At 60.7% G+C, this 18,483-nt stretch overlaps 2 protein-coding genes across 2 annotated transcripts; both read left to right on the top strand.

Moving 5' to 3' along the window:
• The first annotated feature begins 20 nt into the window (after nt 1-20).
• Nucleotides 21-2,921, top strand: EIF4EBP2 (eukaryotic translation initiation factor 4E binding protein 2). Its single transcript, XM_083844263.1, has 3 exons — nt 21-201; nt 1,472-1,648; nt 1,748-2,921. The coding sequence occupies exons 1-3, from the start codon at nt 63-65 to the stop codon at nt 1,777-1,779; spliced, it is 348 nt and encodes a 115-aa protein (XP_083700389.1). The 5' UTR covers nt 21-62; the 3' UTR covers nt 1,780-2,921.
• A 1,239-nt stretch (nt 2,922-4,160) lies between these two features.
• PALD1 (phosphatase domain containing paladin 1) lies at nt 4,161-17,759 on the top strand. The gene is made up of 19 exons (XM_083844238.1): nt 4,161-4,340; nt 7,700-7,894; nt 8,184-8,286; nt 8,362-8,541; nt 8,804-8,968; nt 9,153-9,389; nt 9,605-9,753; nt 9,850-9,946; nt 10,026-10,130; nt 12,212-12,307; nt 12,468-12,602; nt 12,757-12,873; nt 12,953-13,132; nt 13,762-13,959; nt 14,051-14,191; nt 14,281-14,352; nt 14,531-14,671; nt 16,299-16,454; nt 17,442-17,759. The coding sequence occupies exons 2-19, from the start codon at nt 7,710-7,712 to the stop codon at nt 17,574-17,576; spliced, it is 2,592 nt and encodes an 863-aa protein (XP_083700364.1). The 5' UTR covers nt 4,161-4,340; nt 7,700-7,709; the 3' UTR covers nt 17,577-17,759.
• Nucleotides 17,760-18,483: the final 724 nt, after the last annotated feature.

Here is an 18,483-nt window from a genome sequence, read left to right as displayed (position 1 = left end):
CGGGGGCAGGCGGCGGGCCCCGCCCCGCGGTGGCGCCGCCCCGGGGACAATAGCGCGGGGCCATGGCGTCCGCCGGCGGCCGCCCGCCCAGCCAGAGCCGCGCCATCCCCACGCGCACCGTGGCCCTCAGCGACGCCACGCAGCTGCCCCCCGACTACTGCACCACCCCCGGCGGCACCCTCTTCTCCACCACGCCGGGAGGTAAGCGCGGCCCGCGGGCCGGACGCGTTTGCAACACCCCCCCCCCTCCCCCCCCGGTTCTTAAGGAAAAAAAACCTAAAATCAACTTTCACCCACGCGTGACCCGCTCCCCGGATCCGTCCTGCCGCTCCGCGGCGGCCGCAGGGGTGTGGGAGCCTCCCACGAGCCGTGTGGGAACCCCTCGTGCAGCGTGGGACCCCCCCGCCGAGCGTGGGAACCCGCCCACGGAGCGTGGGAACCCCCCCAGTGAGCGTGGGAACCCCCCCACGGAGCGTGGGAACCCCCCGTGAGCGTGGGAACCCCCCGCACACCCGTATCCACAGCGTGGGACCCCCTTACAGTGCATGGGACGCCCCCACGGAGCGTGACGCCCCCCCACGGAGCGTGAGGCCCCCCCACGAAGAGTGGGAACCCTCCCCACGGAGCGTGGGAACCCCCCCCACAGTTTGGGGGCCCTGTACCCGCAGCGTGGGACCCCCACACAAAGCAGGGGACCCCCCCCAAGGGGCGTGGGAACACCCCACGGAGCGTGGGAACCCCCCCCCGCGTGGCGTGGGAACCCCCCGTCCCATCCCCACGCAGCGGCACCAGCCCCATTGGGGGTTATTTAGGATTTCGGGGCGATCGCTGCACCCTGAGCCCGAAGACACCTGGCACAGAGGATTAACGGCGTTGGCACCCCAAAATCCCATGGGACTGGGCAGCGCGGGCGGTGTTTTGGGGAGAAAACCACCCGAAACCCCTCTCCCCCCTTGCTGAGTGGTAGCGGGGCCGGGGTGGGACGTCACCGCTCCGCGAAAGCCGCTCGACGCCCGCCGCGTCCCGCTGGGAGAACCGGCCTCCGACAGCCTCCAGCGCCCCTGGGCCTCTGCGGAGGCTTTTTGAGCGTCCTCGGCTCCGCGCCGCCGCGTCCGGCTGCTGCCCGCCGTGTTGATCCAGCGGTGGGTTATCGGCACTGATAAGAGCGCGGAGCGGCGGCGCGGAGCCGCGTCCTCCCTCCCCGGGCCTCCCTGAGCCTCCTCGAGCCTCCGCGGCTCGGGGTAGAGGCCCTGAGGGAGGCTGCGTGTCCTCCGCGGTGGTGGCCGGGGCGACTCCTTCTGCAAACAGAAGAGGCTCGGGGTGGGTCCGGGAGGCCGCCCAAATGCCTCGGAGCGGAGGCTGTCCTCGAGCGGAGGCTGTCCTCGGCGGGGTTGAGGCTGTCCTCGAGGAAGAGGCCGGAGGCCCGGTGACGAAGGCCGCGTCCTCCCTCCCTCCCTCCCGCCCGCCCCAGGTACCCGCATCATCTACGACCGCAAGTTCCTGCTGGACCGCCGCAACTCGCCCATGGCGCAGACGCCGCCGTGCCACCTCCCCGACATCCCCGGCGTCACCAGCCCCAGCGCCGCCGACGAGCCCAAAGCGGAGGCCGGCAGCAGCCTGAGCAACCACGACGGGAAGCCGTCCACGGGTAAGGGGAGCGGGGCGAGCGGGGTGTCCCCTCCTCGTCCCCCGGGGTGTCCCCAGCCGGGGGGGGACACGCTCACGCCTCTCTCCGTGTCTCTTGCAGGGGACGATGCGCAGTTCGAGATGGACATCTGACCGGGCGCCCTCCTGCTCTCCTTCGCCATTTCCCTGTTGTTTTTTTCCACCCATTTTATTTTTTTTGTGTTTTTTTTTTTTTTTGCCACGTTGCCTTCAGCTCCCATACACCTGCCTCCTTCCCAAAACTCGTTTTAAGGAACAACGCCTGGAAATCGAGGGTTTGTTTTTTTTTTTTTCTTTTTAGCAGCCGGGCTCCCCATCCTGGGGCCAGCAGCTCGTGCCGCCCTCCCCGTGCCTTCTCCTGGAAAATTTCAGCAGCCACAGTACCCGAGGAGGTACTGGCACCGCCGGTGCTGCCCCTCCGGGCAGAGAAAACTCTTTTGGGGTGTGGGTTCAACCCCGATGGTGCCGGGCACTGCACCCGGGCTCCCCGTTTCCATCAGGCAACGCAACGCGGCCGTGCACTGCGGGCAGCCCTTGGTTTTACGATATATATTTATATTTTCTGGTACTGAACAAAAAGGGGAGAAAATAATAAAAAAAGGGGGGAGAAATCTCTCTCTCAGGCCAGATTTTGTGCCGGGGGGGAGGGATTTGGGATTTGGGGGGGATTTTCTTTGCCAGGTGCTGGCATCGGGGTGCTGTGTGAGTGGAGATGCGGATAGGCGTGCGGGTGGGTGCTTGTGACACGCGCACAGATATATATATGTTATATATAGAGAGAGATATATTTTTTTTCCTTAAAATGACGATCCGAGGGGGTCCCTCGCGTCCTCGGGTCGGCCGGGGCGGGGGCGACGCGTCGCGGAGCGGGGAGGGCGACGGCCGTCAGCCGCGCGGTGCGTCGCGGGACCGCTGCTCCCCGAGCCGAAAAACACGATAATCCAAGGGACATCCTGACTTTCTACGACTTTCTACGACGTTTCTACGGCTGTCTACCGAGTTTCTACAACTTTCTACAGAGTTACCTTTTTCTTTGTTCTTTTTTGTTTTGTTTTGTTTTTGTTTTGTTTCTTAAACGGGATTCTGGCTGAAGAGCGAGGAGCGCCCGGCCTCTCGGGGCGGCTTCTCTGCTGTTCAGGGTTGTCGGTGGGGTCTTTTGGTTTTCCTGTCTCTTGAAAGAGGTGTTGGGGAGGAGAAGAGCTCTCACCGGTGGTTGCTGTTACAGTGAGGTCAATAAAGATCTTGGTTCTACGACACTGCTGCCTGCAGGATTTCTGGCGCGGGGCGGAGGGACGTGGGTGCCCCGCAGCATCCCGTACCTGACGAGGACGTTTTTTCCCATTTATTCACGCGGTGGTGAATTGCTCCTCGAAAAACCAGAGCTGTCTGCGGGGGAGAAACAAAATTCCGTGTGCTGGGCACGAAACGCCTGCGCCTAAATCCTTGCACCGGCGTCGAGCCTTTCGGCCCCAACGGGTGCGGTGGCGGTGGGATGCTCGTGCCACGCCGCGTCCCGGCCTTTACCATTTTCGGGCTGCCTCCAGGCTCCGTTTACATTCCTTGCCCTCCTTCCCGGTGCCACCCGAACGTGTTAAGGCTCCTTCTCTCCTTCCCCTCGGCCTGCTGGGCTTCTGTAAATATTTATGTGGCCTCGCGGGGCTGGTGGTGCCCCGTGCGAGCGAGGCGGCAGTGCCGGGGCGTTTCGGGGTCTCCAGGGGAGGCCGTGCTGGTGTCGTCCCCACAGTCCTCCCTGCGCTGCGGGGTTATAGGGCCGCGTGTGTGTGTGTGTCCCCAAAGGGGGTGGGGGCTGCAGCTGGGGGCTGCTGGGTGCCGGGGGTCCCTGGGGGCTGGAATGTGTAGGGGGATCCCCAAGGGGATGCGAGGTGCTGGGGGTCCCCAGGGGGTTGCAATGCACCGGGGGGTCCCCAAGGGGCTGCAATGTGATAGGGGGTCCCCAAGGGGCTTCAAGATGTGTGAGGATCCCCAAGGGGCTGTTAGGTGCCAGGGGGTCCCGGGGCGGGCTGCAATGTGCAGGGGTCCCCAAGGTGCTTTAAGGTGCCAGGGGGTCCCCAAGGGGCTGCAATATGTGGGGGGGTCCGTAAGGGACTGTAGGGTGTGTGGGGGGTCCCCAAGGGGATGCAATGTACCGGGATGTCCCCAAGGGACTTCAAGGTGCCAGGGGGTCCCCAAAAGTCTACAATGTGCAGGGGGGTCCCCAAGAAGCTTCGAGGTACCAGGGTGTCCCCAAGGGGCTGCAAGGTGCGGGGGGGCTCCCCGAGAGGCTGCAATGTCCCATGGGGTCCCCGGACACCCCCGCTGGGTCCCTCCCCTCCCCGCGCCCCTCCCCACGGCCCCGCAGGGGGCTCTGCCCGGCGGGGGGGTCCCGAGGGGGGGGTCCCTGCCCCGGGGCGGTCCCTCCGCGGGGCTCGGGCGGAGCGCGGCGGCCGCCGCCGGTCATTGGCAGCGCCGGGGCGGCAGAAACCCGCCCCGCCCGGCCCTCCCCGCCCGCCGGCGGACAGACGGACGGGCGGCCGGACGGGCGGACACACGGCCGGACAGACGGACGGGGGTGGGGGGCGGCCGTGGGGCTGCGCCTCCAGCCCGGGCCCCGCTGCCCCTATTATGGGGCCGGCCCGGAGCAGCCCCCCGAGGAGCTGAGTTGGGGTCGCAGCCAGGTACCGGACCGGGGGGGGGGGTCGGGGGGGCTGCGGTGTGTGGGGTAAGGGGGGGTGCGGCAAACGGGGGGGCTCGCCCCGTGGGGGATGCTCGAGCCCCTGTTGGGGTGCTTGGGGGAGGCTCGACCCCATATAGGGGTGCGTGGGGGGATGCTGGAGCTCCTATGGGGGTGCTTGGGGGGATGCTCGACCCCGTATAGGGATGTTTGGGGGGGATGCCCGAACCCCGTGGGGGCGTTTAGGGGGTGCTCAACCCCATATGGGGGCGTTTAGGGGATGCTCCACCCCATATGGGGGTGTTTGGGGGATGCTCGTTCCCCTGTGGGGGTGTTTGGGGGGGGGGCACACACATCATTAATTCTGCCCCATAACAGCGCCTTACCCCATCCCCGAGCCCATCTTACCCGCTCCCCTAGGGTTTTGCAGAAAATCCCACCCGGACCCCCCCAAATTCCTTCCCCAAGCACCCAGACGCCGTCCGGCTCTGCTGGCGGCACCGGGGTTGGGTTGGGAAGCAAACCCACCTCCCCATCCCTTCTTCTTTCTTTCGCCCTTCTCACCATCCCAAAGCCAGGACCGGCCCCCATTTCCCACCGAATAGGGCACGGCGATGGGGAGACCCCCCCCGAGCTGATTTTTTCCCAGCTAATTATTTCCTGCCGGAGCAGACGTGCCGAGGGGCACAGGCAAACGTCCCCTTGGGGTTATTGCAGTTTTGGGGGTCCCGTGGGGCGCAGGGCGAGGTTTTGGGGTGCTGTGGGGGGCGAGAAACGCTCCTGGACTTTCTAGGAAACTTCTGCTGGTTGAGATCTGACCTTGGCCATCTGTGCCAGCTCGTTAAAATTAATAACGAGGATGGAAATCGAGGCTGGGGAGCGAGGAGCCAGCGCAGAGGTGGCTTCCCGAAGGCGCCTGGCACGTGCGCAGGGAGCAGCGGGAGCCCCGAAAGCCCGGCCTGGCATCTTCCCCTCGAGCCGCAGCCTGCTGGAGCCTCATTTTTGGGGTGGGAAAGGCAAAATTCCCGCAGGAGGAGAGCCCCGGGGCATCGCCCCCTGGCTCCCCATCGCCAAGCGCTTTTAGGGTTGATTTCAGGGCTTTTTGGGGTCGAGCAGCTTGCTTGCAGCTCCAGGGGCAAGCGTGGTGTGGTGTGTTATTTCTCACCTTTCCTTTTTAGCTTTCTTTTTGCTCAAAAGGAGCAGCTTCCTTCCGGCACAGTGAGAGAAGCCTCGTTCCCACCAGCCCCGTCCTGCGCCCCATTGGCATGGGCTGGGTTTAGGGGAAAACTCCAGGATGATTTTGGTGCCTCAGCTTGCATTCAGGTGGGGAGGATTATTTCCCCAACTTGTTTTCTCTGGGCTAAAAGCTGAATTTGCAAGCAGAAAGGGGGGCAGGCCTCGCTTCCTTCCCTTTTTCAACTTTTAAATGAATTTTATTTAATGATTTATATATTTTTTAAGCCACGCAGTGTGCCCCAGCACGCCGCCAGCGTGCCTTTCTCACCGCTGCCCGAAAACAAGAAGCGCAAGCTCAGCACCGGGGCTCCCTCCCCGCCACAAAGAGGATGTGCCGTCTGTTTGTTTGCTTTTTTTCATTGAATATTTTTCTTTTTGGGAAAAGAGGGTGAGAGAGCACGGGCAGCGCCGGGCTCCATCACTTCCTCCCTGCCGGCTCGGCAGTGCCGCGTGCTCCCCGCTCCATCCGGCGGCCGCGGTGCTTCCTGCCGGCGCACCAGTGGGGAACACCACAAACTGCCCGTTTTTGGCCCAAATCCCCATCTTTTGGGGACTGCCCAGGCTGCATCCCCCCTCTGCACAAAGCCGGGGCAGCGCTGGGTGCTGTTTTCTCCCCCCGGAGCCAGCCCCGTGCGGTGCCCTCGGCGAAGGGCATCGCCTGTCCTAATTTAGGAAGCTGCTAATCACTGGCTAGCGTGGACAGGGTGTAATTTGGGGCTTTCTCCCAGGGAGAGGCCGCGTCGCGCTGGCAGGGCACGAGGGTGGAGAGGATGGATGAGGAAAAGCAACGGTGGCACCGTCACCCCTATAGCCGGGGCAAGAAAAACCCAAATCCTTGCCTAGCCGCACAGCGCGCAATAAACCCAAATGCCCTACCAGGGGGGATGCGGGTGGTGATTTATTTGTCCCCGCTCGTCCCGCTGACAATGAGGTGGCCGGGCAAGTGCACGCTTCCTCCCGGCTGCGGCAGATGCATCCTGCAGCTGGGGCCCCCCCGCTATATTTAGGCTATTGTGAGCGCCGCCTTTGGGCCCCCGCCAGCTCCCTGCGGGGGGGACCGACCCGGCCTCGTGGTCTGCCCGCGGATAATTCGGGGGCCGACGAGGCGGTGGAGGGCTTTCGGGGCCGGTATGGGGTGGGAAATGCCCACTGGTGAGTGGAAACACCACTCTTTTTCCACCAGCAATTTGCCATGTGGCTTGCAAACGGAGTTTTGTTATTGATTATTTGTTATTTAGAGGACATAGGGTGGCTTTCTGCACGGCGGCTAAAATCCAGCCTCTTGCAAAGCCTGCTGGATAGGCTGCGAAGCATCTGCAGGCCGGGGTGCTGGCTGTGTGTGCACGGCTTCCAGCACATGCTGTGCCCATCCAGGCGAGCCCCGGCCCTGTGCAAGCCCGAGTCTTTGCTGTAAAAGCAAGAAAAGCGCCTTTTTTTCCCCTGCTCTTCCCAGCAAGGACAGTCAGTGCTTTGTCCCGGGGTGGCCGAGCGTGGCGGGATGCTCCTCGCTGTCCTCTGTCTTTGGGGACGAGCGGGCTCCGCTCTCCCGACCCCCTCCCTCCTCTGCAAGCACACGCGTGTGCATGCATGAAGCTTGCACGCGTGTGCAAGCATGCACGCGTATGCACACCCGCCCTTGTGCATGCACACGCCCCCGTGAGCACGCACGCCCCAGCGTTGCCCGCACACGTGCGGGGGAGCCCAGGAGGAAATTCGGGCGACCCGAAACGCCCAGCAAGATTTCCTGGCTTCCCGAGCCTTTTCCACGTTGCTGGCGGGGCTCATGGCTGTCCTGTGGGGACGGGAAGCCGCCGGGTCACTCTGCAGTGCCATCTGCTGACTCATCAGATTTTGGGGACCGGATCCCGGCTTTCTCCTTCCCCCTCCGCTCCCGCAAACTGAGCCCCGATGGCGGAGGGGCCGCAGCGCCGGGAATTGGGCTGCACCGGGGCCGGACCCTGCCTGGCAGAGGACGAGGGGGGAGAAAGCCCGTAAGGAGCGCGGGAAGGAAACCGGAGAGCACGGGAAGGGCTGGGTTCGTGTTTCTTCGGAAATGGGCCTCTCCTCGCCGCGCCGGGCGGCCGAAAAAATCCCTCTCACCTCCCCCCTGCTTGTTTTCCCCTGCAGCCGCCTGCAGATGATGGGTACGACCGCCAGCGCGGCGCAGCAGACCGGCCCGGCCTCCGCCTTCGAGAGTGTGCACGGCATCGGGACCATGGAGGACCAGCGCTCGCTGAGCATCCACTCCTTCCAGGCCCTCGGGCTGCACAACAGCAAGGCCAAATCCATCATCACCAACAAAGTGGCACCCGTGGTCATCACGTGAGTCGGGGTGGCCGCGCGCAAGACCTTCGGGCATCGCCCTCCGTCTATTTGGTTTGGTGTCCCCGTTGTGTTGGGTGGCCCTATTGCAAGCTCCCGTCCCTCTCCAGCAAAAAAATTGCTTTTTAAAAAAAAAAAATTTCAGGCATCGCCCTCCGTCTATTTGGTTTGGTGTCCCTGTTGTGTTGGGTGGCCCTATTGCACGCTCCCGTCCCACTCCAGCAAAAAAAATCACCTTTTCTTTTAATAATTTTTATTTTTTTGTGACTATACCATATGTTTTCTCCAGGTACAACTGCAGGGAGGAGTTTCAGATCCACGATGAGCTGCTGAAGGCCAACTACACGGTGGGGCGTATCTCCGAGGCCACGCCAGAGCACTACCTGGTGCAGGTGGGCATCGCTGTGCCTGGCCCCCCGCCCGCCGCCCGCGCTCGGATCCGGCTCCACCTCTTTCTTACCCCACAGGGGAAATATTTCATGGTCAGAGACGTGCATGGCAAGCTGGATGTCCTGAACACCACCGGCAGCTGCGGCGCCCCGAATTTCCGGCAAGCCAAGGGCGGCTACGCAGTGTTTGGCATGGGGCAGCCCAGCCTCAACGGCTTCAGGCTGGTTCTGCAGAAGCTGCAGAGAGAGGGCCACAAGGTTGGTTTTGCTCAAAATCAGAGCGTTTCTGCTTTTATTTGTGGGACAGGAGCAGTAGGGTCATGGAAATATAGGGTCATGGAGAAGTAGGGTCATGGAGAAGCAAGGGGAGATCTTTGGGGGAGAGCAGCCTACATGCTCCAGAGCTGCTGGCTGGTCTGTGGAGGACAGAAGGCTTTGGGAAGGGAAGGTTTTTGGGAAGCCTTGTCCTAATATAAGCAGTGCCATCCCCGACACACCTCATCCATGGCTGTCTTTGCAGGAGTGTGTCTTTTTCTGCGTCCGCGAGGAGCCTGTGCTCTTCCTGCGCGTGGAGGGCGACTTCATGGCCTACACGCCACGGGGCAAGGAGAACCTCCATGAGAACCTCCGCGGCCTGCACAGGGGGCTGCGTGTCGAGGACCTGGAGCTCACCATCCGCAAAGAGGTGATGCCGGTGGGGCCATGGCAAGGGTCACCACCCTCTGATGTTCATCTCCACGTAGTTTGGTGTCCAACAGAGCAAAGACTTGAGGAACTGAGATGGAGATGGCCCCCTTTGGGCATCCCACGGGGGGGTTGGAGGTGGTCGGCTACCCATGGGTGCTGACGGCGATCCCCACCTCCTCCAGATCCACGACTTCGCGCAGCTGAGCGAGGGGGTCTACTACGTTTACGATGACATCGAGCGGTTGCGGGACGAGCCTCATGCTGTGCGGGTGCAGGGCGAGGAGGACGTCCAGGTGACGGAGGAGGTGTACCGCCGGCCCGTCTTCCTCCTGCCTGCCTACCGCTACCACCGCCTGCCCCTGCCCGCCGACGGCGCCCCACTGGAGGAGCACTTCGATGCCTTCATCCGCTTCCTCAGGGTGAGATGAGTGAAAGCGCCGGCTCCGCAGGGATTTGGGGTGGTGGGGTTTGCTTTCTGCAGTTCTTTGGGGTTGGGGGCAAAGGGTGCCACCCCCGGCCCAGGCAGGGTGCTGGGGGTGCTCTTGGTAGCGCTGTGCTTGTTGTGCCAGTCGTTACACCACCGCTGTGGTCCCCGTGGGCCCGCACCATCCCTCTCCATCTCCTTTCCTCCTAGGAGAGCCCCGGCCTCCTGCTGCGGGACCCCGGCAGACCCCCCCCGGCGCTGCTCTTCAGCTGCCAGACCGGCATGGGCAGGACCAACCTGGCCATGGCCATGGGCACCCTCGTCCTCCTCCACCACCGGGGAGCCACGCAGAAGCCCGAGTAAGCAGGGACCGTCCCCGGGGCCATGGGGTGACCCTGGTGGGCATGGGTTTGATGCCTCCTTTTTAAAATTTTCCCTCCCATCCCTGCGGGCAGCCCCCAGCTGCCGGCCAAAACGTCGCCAAGGGCCAGGTTTCGGGTGATCCAGAGCTTCATCGAGTTGGTACCCAAAGGGCAGCAAATGGTGGAGGAGGTAAGCGGGGTGCTGCACGACTCCCAGAGAGCTCAGGGTGGGCAAAGTGGGCTCTGTTGACCAACTCTCCCCGTGCAAGGTGGACAGTGCGATCGCCTTCTGCTCGGAGATGCATGACATGAAGGAAGCCATCCATGAGGCCAAGAAGAAGCTGGAAGGGTTCGGGGAAGACCGCCAGACCCAGGTACCACTGCCCACATGGCTTTGGGGGGCTGAGGAGCAACATCTCCCTGCTCAACAGTGCGCCACGCTGAGCCCTGGGGTGTCAGCTGGGGGCCCTCGTTAGCGAGCCGTTAATTAGAGGATGGCTTGGCCTCTTGGCAGCAGTAATTTACAGAAATGTTTCTGTGAGCGGATGGGAAGAATGTAAATTGTGGAAATCTGAGACTTCCTGCGCCCTGGAAGCATCCCAGGGACACGCGAACCTGGAAGGTTGGGGTGTGTTGCATTTTGTTTTTTTTTTTTTTTTGGTCGAGGGCTGTAAAGTTGTGGAAATCTGCTCTTTCTGGGCATTGCCACTGCCTCTGGTAGATGCCCTTGGGACAAAAAATAATATAAAATATTATTTTGTCATCTCCAAAACTGGAGAACCGGCAGGTTGAGGTCCAGCAATTCGCCTGCCTCTCCCAGCCAGCTCTTGGCCGGCAGAGGTGGCGCAAACCCCAGGTGCGCCCGGCTCATCTTTTACCTTCAAGCCTTTTTGGAGGCGAATTTTTCCATCTGAGTGGTGAATGCGCTGTTAGAGCCGGAAACCCCAAATTTCAGCCCCTACCCCCATCAGTTCCTTTTTTAGGGTGGATTCGGGTCTGTTTGGTACCGCTCCAGGTGATGGCACAAAGCTGTGTTCGCTCGGCCACGGGGCCAGGTGTGGGTGCAGCCACGGGGACACCCGTGGGTGCCCTGGCTGGGTGCTTTGGGGGTGAAAGGTGCCCCGGGTGACCCTCTCCTCGCGCCAGGGAGGGCTGCTCCTTGTCCTCCTCGACGGGAGAAAACAAATGGCCGGGGATTGCCGTAAATTAGCCGAGAGGAGTGTTTATTTGAAGTCTGCACGTAGCGAGAGCACGTTTAAACAATGGCCAGGGGCCAGGAAAATGTGCCGGGGGGGGACGCGGGTGGGGGGAGAGGCAGAGAGGAAAGGCATGGAGGATTTATCCCACAAAGAACTGCCCCGAGCTGGGTGGAAAAAGCGGAGATTTAGGTCCTGGCGCGACGGTAGGCGCGATGCAGGGGCTGGGGTGGGATGCTCGGCCGCATCCTGGCGGTACCCTGCTCTCCCCGGTCCAACCCTGGCACGACTCCATCCTCCTGGGCTTTGTGTTGAGTTTCCAGAGCAAACGTGCTGCTCTGCCTCCTTGATAGATGGCAGCGAGACACCTTCATCTTGCAGATATCGAGTCAATAAATACTCATGAATCTATGCCACTGCCTCGGCGACATAACCAGGTCCACCCGTGCTGCAGGGGAGGATCTCCAGCAGTGCACCTCCTGAATTTCAGGGTTCCCACCGTGTCTAGGATGGGGTTTTGCTTGCAGGGAAGGAGGACTGGGTGCACGTGGCCCCTGAAGTTGAGGTCGGGTGGTTTCCGAATTGCAGAAAGTCCCCAGGTTCCCAGCTTGCATCCCCAGTAGGACACCCAGCAGCCCCTGGGGAAACGCAGCAGCCAGAGCATCTCAGCCGTAGAGGTGTCTGGGGTGGTGTGAGCACCTTGCGTGGATCAACCCCCCTCCTTTTGGGTTTTGCTCTCTGTCAGCATCTGGACATTGTCTCTCTGGGACAGGCAGGCAGCTCGTGTCCTGTTGGACCCGCTCCCGGTGCGTCCCTGGGTGAAGGGGAAGGCTTTGTTTGATCCGAAATGCAAATTTATGGCTCTAAGCATCACTCGGCGTGGAAAAACTTGAAATGTTTCATTTTAAAACTAAACAAAAAAAGCAGCAAAAACTATTCCAGATAGGGTTCTGTAAGTTTTTCACCCCTCTCCTCGTTTGGAAGCAGTTTATTTCCAAGCAAACAACTTGGTGAAGTTAGTGTAAATACGCAAAAAAAAACCAACACCAAACCACGAAACCTTCTAACGGATTTCAGTGGGATTTCTATCTCCTTTTCCCCAAAAAAGACTGTTTTAAAATGCCTTGGGCCAGCTTGCTTGCTGCTCTTCTGTGCCAGCTTGTGGTGCTCTCCTGCCCTGCGTGCAGGGCTCCAGGAGAATGGGCTCCTGCTGCAGCTCCGCGCTGGCCGTGACGAGTGCCACCTGCGCTTGCTTCCAGGGGGGCAGCACCAAAGAACATTTCCTCCAGAGGATCCAGCAGAGCCTCGAGCGCTATTTCTACCTGGTTGCTTTCAACTACTACCTTCACGAGCAGGTAAGGGCCGCCCGCCTTCGTCGCCGGGTGGCGGGGCCACCTCCGAGATGCCGCGGCTGGGAGCGCTGGGGGGTTTTGGAAGCGCACGGAGGCGGAGAGGTGCCGGGCAGGGGGAGCGAGCCCAGGCTGATGGCGCGCCCCCCCGGCCCCTCGCCGGCAGTACCCCCTGGGCTTTGCCCTCAGCTTCAGCAGGTGGATGTGCCGGCACCCCGAGCTGTACCGGCTGCAGGCGGACATCGGCTCCTCCGAGCTCGCCGTCCCCGGGGACCTCCTGGCCAAGGGGACGCGGGTACTGGTGAGTACCCGTCCTGGTGCCCAACCTCAGCGAGGTTTGGCGGGGTGGGAGGAGCAGGGTTCCTCCGTGGCAGGGCAGGAGGAGAGTTTTGGGGGTCCCCAGGTCCACATGCTCGGCAAGGATGGGATGCCCAGCCCTGTCTGTCCCGCTGCAGGTGGCTGACGAGCGCTTCTGCCCGGACGTGCTGAGCACCGTCAAGGAGATGAGCGTGGCCAACTTCCGACGGGTGCCCAAGATGCCCGTCTACGGGACGGCGCAGCCCAGCTCCAAGGTGAGGGGCACGCACCCCAGACAGGGCAGGGCCACCCCTCCGGGTGCCGTCCCCTCACCTTGGCCACCCCTCGCCCTAGACCCTTGGGAGCGTCCTGCGGTACCTGACGGACGCAAAGAGGAAGCACTCGCGCATCCTGTGGGTCAACCTGCGGGAGGAGGTGGTGCTGGAGGGGAACGAGCAGGTCTACACGCTCAGGGAGCCGGGGAGCCTCGACGAGCTCGTCTCTGTGCCCGCCTCCACGCCCGAGCAGCTGGAGGTGAGCTTGGGGTTTTGGGGTGCCTCATCGTGCCTCGGGGCAGGAGGGACGATGGACAAAGGTTGCACCAGGGGATGCATGGAGGATGCTTCCCAGCACTGATCCTGGCTGGTGCTGCTGATCTTCTCCTTGTCTCTGTCGTGCTTTTCCTCTTCTTTGCACTTCTAAACTCTACCCTCTGGCCCATTTGAGCTAAATTTGACCTCGTTTTCCATTCTTACGAGTTTTTTTGCAGATAAATAGCTGGATGTGGGACAGAGGCGTAGGTCATGTTCCCGCTGAGGGAAAGGCATCTCCCCCTCTGCGGAGCCCTCATGAGAGATGTGCACAGAGAAACCGGGCTTTGTTAGTGCCTCAGCCTTCACAGCTCCTTTTTGGGGGCTTTTTTGGGGCAGGGAGGGGGGTGCAGCTGCCAGCAGCACCCTGGAGGCGTGGAGGAGCTCTGTGGGGTCTGGGAGGATTGCGGTGCCCACAGTCCCTGGGGCAGAAGTGGTGGACACGGCACGGGGGTCTGTGTTGGCTGAAGGGTGGTTGAGAGGGGAATTAAAAATAAAAATACAATAAGGGGAAGAGGTGGACGAGGAGTGGGTCTGATATCGTGAAGGTGAGGGCTCCTCCATTCTCTGCAGAAGCTCGAGTCCACGCTGAAGGGCGACCTGCTGAAGTCGCAGCAGTGGCTGGAGGTCTACCTGGAGGCGGAGAAGCAGATGAAGATGTTCAAGAGCTGCCTGACCACCCAGGAGATCTTCAACCAGCACAAGAGCACCTACCCGGGCCTGACGTACCGGCGCATCCCCATCCCCGACTTCTGTGCTCCCAAGGAGCAGGTACCGGCTGTGTCACCTTGTCCCTGAGCCACAACCCCTTGGCCGGGCGGGGGGCAGCACCCTCCCTAAATCCTGGCTTTGCCCTCGGCAGGACTTTGACCGGCTGCTGGAGGCGATGAAGACCACCCTGGCTGAGGACGCGCGGGCAGCCTTCGTCTTCAACTGCGCCAGTGGCCGGGGCCGGACCACCACGGCCATGGTCATCGCCGTCCTGGCACTCTGGCACTGTGCTGTGGGTACCGGCGCGCGCGGCTGGCGGGGGGCTCGGGGGGGCTGGACCCACATGCACCTAATGCCCCGTCCCTCCCTGCCCTGCCGCAGGGCGTCCCCGAGGCGAGCGAGGACGAGATCGTGAGCGTGCCCGACGCCAAATACACCAAGGGGGAGTTCGAGGTGAGTCCTGCAGCTGCCGTGGCCGCATGCTGTAGGGTCTCCTGAGCCCTGCAAGGTGCGCCAGCCCTCCTTGCCTGGAGGGAATAGGTCCTCCCCTGGGGCGGGAGGTGAGCACGGGCATGGGGAGGTTGGGTTGGGGGCTCCAGGTGAAGCCCCTTTTGCTTTGTCCCCACTCCAGGTGGTGATGAAGGTGGTCCAGCTCCTGCCTGACGGCCACCGGATGAAGAAGGAGGTGGACATGGCCCTGGACACAGTCAGCGAGACCATGACGCCCATGCACTATCACCTCCGAGAAATCATCATCTGCACCTACCGGCAGGTGAGCAGCACCTCCGGGCCCTTTTCCGTTTTCGAGACCCCAGGGAGGACGGCCGGATCCCGGAGCAGGGCAGACTCTCCGGCTGAAGCTGTGGGATTTGTCATGAGAAGGGTGCTGGGGCTCCTTCGGTGGTGGCTTTTGGGTTCTTCCGCGGGTTTCCCAAATGCTATGGGACATCCCAGCACAGCCCGACGGCTCCTGTGCGCTCTCGGCGCTCACCACAGCTGGTTTAGGGGGGCTGAACGGAAAGCAGAGAGTTAAGGTGGTGGTGGTTTTTTCACCCTTTGGCGTCCCTTACCCCAGGTAATGGGGTCGTGGTGGTCCAGCACCCCGTGCATCCCTCGCCGTGCCGCGTCCCGGCGCTGCAGCCGGCAGAGGGCAGGGCCGCTCCGTCCCCTTCTCCTCCCATCCCCGCTGGCTCCTCCGGCTCCGGCGGGGAGCTGCTCCCGGTTATTAGCAGCATTATTTTTCAGAAGACGCCTGCCTGTTCCCGCGACCTCCCTGCCCCTCTCGCCGGAGCTTGGCAGCGAGGAGCAGCGCAGGGGTGTTCCTGGGCCGCATCCTGTTTCCCGGCCAGCTGCGTCCAGCCCGGCCTGATGGGGAAGGGAGATAAGCAGGGAGCCATCCGCTGCCCTGCTCCCCTGCCATAAGAAGAGCCTTGTATCGCCACCTTGGAGAGGGCATGTGCAAATGCTTGCTTTTTTTGCTTTTTTTTCCCCCAAAAGTGAGCCCGGGATGGGCAGGCTCCGTGGGGACATCTCTGCTCTGGCTGGCAGATGCAAGCTGGAAGAAATGGATGTGCTTCTAGACACCCAAAACCCCCTTCTGGGCTTTGCAAAATGGGTTTGGGTTGCATCCTGCTCTTTGTTTCGCTCTCGGGTGGGTGGGAGCAGCTTTCAGAGCCTTGCAGGGGATGCTCTGCAGGATTAGGACGATCGGGAGGGAAGGAAAATGCATGGTGCTCGGCTCGGATTCCTCCCTAGCCCTTCCCATCCCAACCCAGGAGGAAAAAATAGGTTGATGCATTCCTTCCGCTGCCGGAAGATGTGTTGTTTGGGGAGGTTTCCTCGGCAGGAGCCAACAGCAGAGAGCTGCCTGCTTCCTCCCAGCCTGGCTGCTGCAGAGCTGTCCTGGGTTTGCTGCAGTGTTTTTTGGGATAAACGCTATGAGGATAACAATCTTCGTTAGGTTCCTTGGTTTATTGGTCATTTCTGCGGGACCACGTTGCTCTGATGCTGGTCGTGGTCTTTAACCCAGTTGTGTCCTCTCCATTTCCCACTTCTGGGCTTCGAGCAGGATTAGAAACACTCACAGAAGCCAAATCAGGATCCACTCTACCCAAATACTGGCGTGTACACGCAGAGATGTCTTTCCCCAGGGCAGACCTGATCTCACAGTCCTGCCATGAACAGGGCTGTAAAGTTGGGGAAAAAATAAAATAAATGAAAGCTGGAGCAGTTTGCTCTGCTCCCGCCTGGAGAGGGGCAGGATGCTGGGCACAGGCATAGCAACACCTCCTCTATTTTTGAGGGCTGTGGGGTAAAAGGGGAAGCTTTTTATGTTGCTGGAAGCCACAACCTAATGAGAGTGTAGGCTGCTGAGCTTCTTTTTGTCCTTGCGCTTCCAGGGGCGGTCGGGCAAGGACGAGCAGGAGCGGCGGCTGCTGCGGCTGAGGAGCTTGCAGTACCTGGAGCGCTACATCTACCTGATCGTCTTCAACGCCTACCTGCACCTGGAGAAGAAGGACTCCTGGCAGCGGCCCTTCAGCCTCTGGATGCGCGAGGTAGGGCTTTTATTTGGACCAGAGTTTGGCGTGATAGGAAGGTGTCTCCGTTCTCAGCCATTATTCTGCACGTGCCATCATCATGCACCTGCAATGGGTGCTGGACCCAGCCCACTGTCACCTCTCATCGCAGCCTGAAACACCAGCTCTGAGCACTCCCAGTGCTGGGAAAGCTCTGGTTGCAACACAGCATCCTAAATAAGCTGTTTATTAACCTACCTGGATGGAGACACACAGGGTTTTAGGAAAACGCTGCACCTCAGCGAGCTGGGAGAGCCTTGTGCCTTGCCCCGTGCCGCTAATTTGTGCTGGGAAATATTCCTGGTGCCAGGTCCTCCTCCTAGCCCAGGTCCAGGAGGCTGTATCCTGTATGTTTGCATGGGGATGACCTTACAAAGCACCCCATATGTCGTTTTTTATCACGTTTTGATGTGTAAAACACACTGTGATGCTCCTTGTCCCTCGTCTTGCTCCAGCTCCTTGACCCCAGCCTCGCTCCTCAAGGCACACCTCGCTGGAGGAGGGGGAAGACCTCAAATCCAAGAAATCCCCACCAGCCACATTGTTCTGGAAGAAATGTCGCTCTTTTCCTCATCCTGGGCTTAAACCTGCCTCCTGTGCCCCTGTTTTCAGGGAGGAGGTGCACCCCACCGCGCATCAAAGGAGCCTTTGGCTCCACGCGGTGCTCCAGCACAAGCTTTGCATTTTCAGTTCTTTTTCAAAAAAAAAACATCAACAAGGCGACATTGTAACTTCTTTTCCGGAAGGGTGCCAAAGCTAACAAACCATAAAGCTGCTTATAAAACCACGCAGCAGCTGGAGGGAAGCTCGGGGAGGGGTCGGTGCCACGCAGGCGGTGGTCCATGCTTCTCCCCGGCTTGGGGTCGTGCACGGGGACGCAGCGGCCACTGCTCCCCGTCCTCCTTATGGGGTTGGAGGATGGGTGGAGGGGGCAAAACTGCCTCAACCTCTCTGCTCTGCTTCCAGGTGGCAGCCGTGGCCGGTGTCTACGAGGTGCTGGACCGGCTGGGCTTCCCCGAGCTGGAGGGGCCGGAGGACGAGGAGCCGCTGCGGAGGCTGCGCGGGCGCTGGCGGGCGCAGAGCCGCGGGGACGTGGTGTAGGGGGACGGAGAGGGATGCTGCCTTCAGGAAAATAGACTGTTTCCCCCCCAGAAAAAAAATTTAAAAAAAAAAATGATGGGGAGAGGGAGGGAGGGAGGGGATAGCCCCGAAGCTACTACCTTCAGGAGAAGAATTGAGGGGGTTCTTCACGACGCAATAAAAGTGTTGTAAATTAAACAAAAAGCTGTCGGACAGGTGCTTAATAGTGAGCATGATGTGGGTGTGTATGGTTATATAGATACACTAATATATATTTATATACACACACAGATGTATGGGTTTGTATACATACACACCCAAGACCTTGTACCCTGATATATATGGCTATGTATACATACAGACCCAAACCTTTGTAGCCTGGGTTGGGACTCACAGAGGCCATGGTCCTTGCACATCCCGGGATTTTTAGTTTTTGGGTGTATTTGCTTGTTCTTCCTGATTTTCAGCTGTGGATGGGGCTGGGGTTCAGCAGTGAGAAGGCAGGGGGTGAGTGGGAACCTTGCCTCTGAGCATTAGGATGGTGGAAAATACACCTGGAATATGCTTACAGGCATAATCAATGCTGCAAGATTTATTTTTAATTAGATGACTAAATGCAAAATGGAGTTAATGAAGAAAGGGTGTTCAGTCGGGCACCCCTTCCCTGCAGGCTGGGCTCTGGGGAGGGCAGGAGCGGGACGGGACGGGACTATAGGGCCGGATGCGGGGTACCAGAGCCGCAGCACACACTCCGTCTGCCCCAGCAGCCACTTTCATCCGCTGCCAGTGGCAGGAGGTGCAGACAGCAGAAATTAAAAAGCAGAGTGTGGGAAAAAAAAATAATTTAAAAATAGCAAGAGATTTTTTTTTAAAGTGTTGGCATGGTTCCTGCTGCAGTTTGAGAGCCCCACTTCCCCAGAGGTTCCCT

Source organism: Anser anser (assembly GCF_964211835.1).
Source record: "Anser anser genome assembly, chromosome: 7".
Taxonomy (NCBI): Eukaryota; Metazoa; Chordata; class Aves; order Anseriformes; family Anatidae; genus Anser; species Anser anser.
The sequence above is the reverse complement of the archived record's forward strand: the minus strand, read 5'-3'. Positions and strand labels throughout refer to the sequence as shown.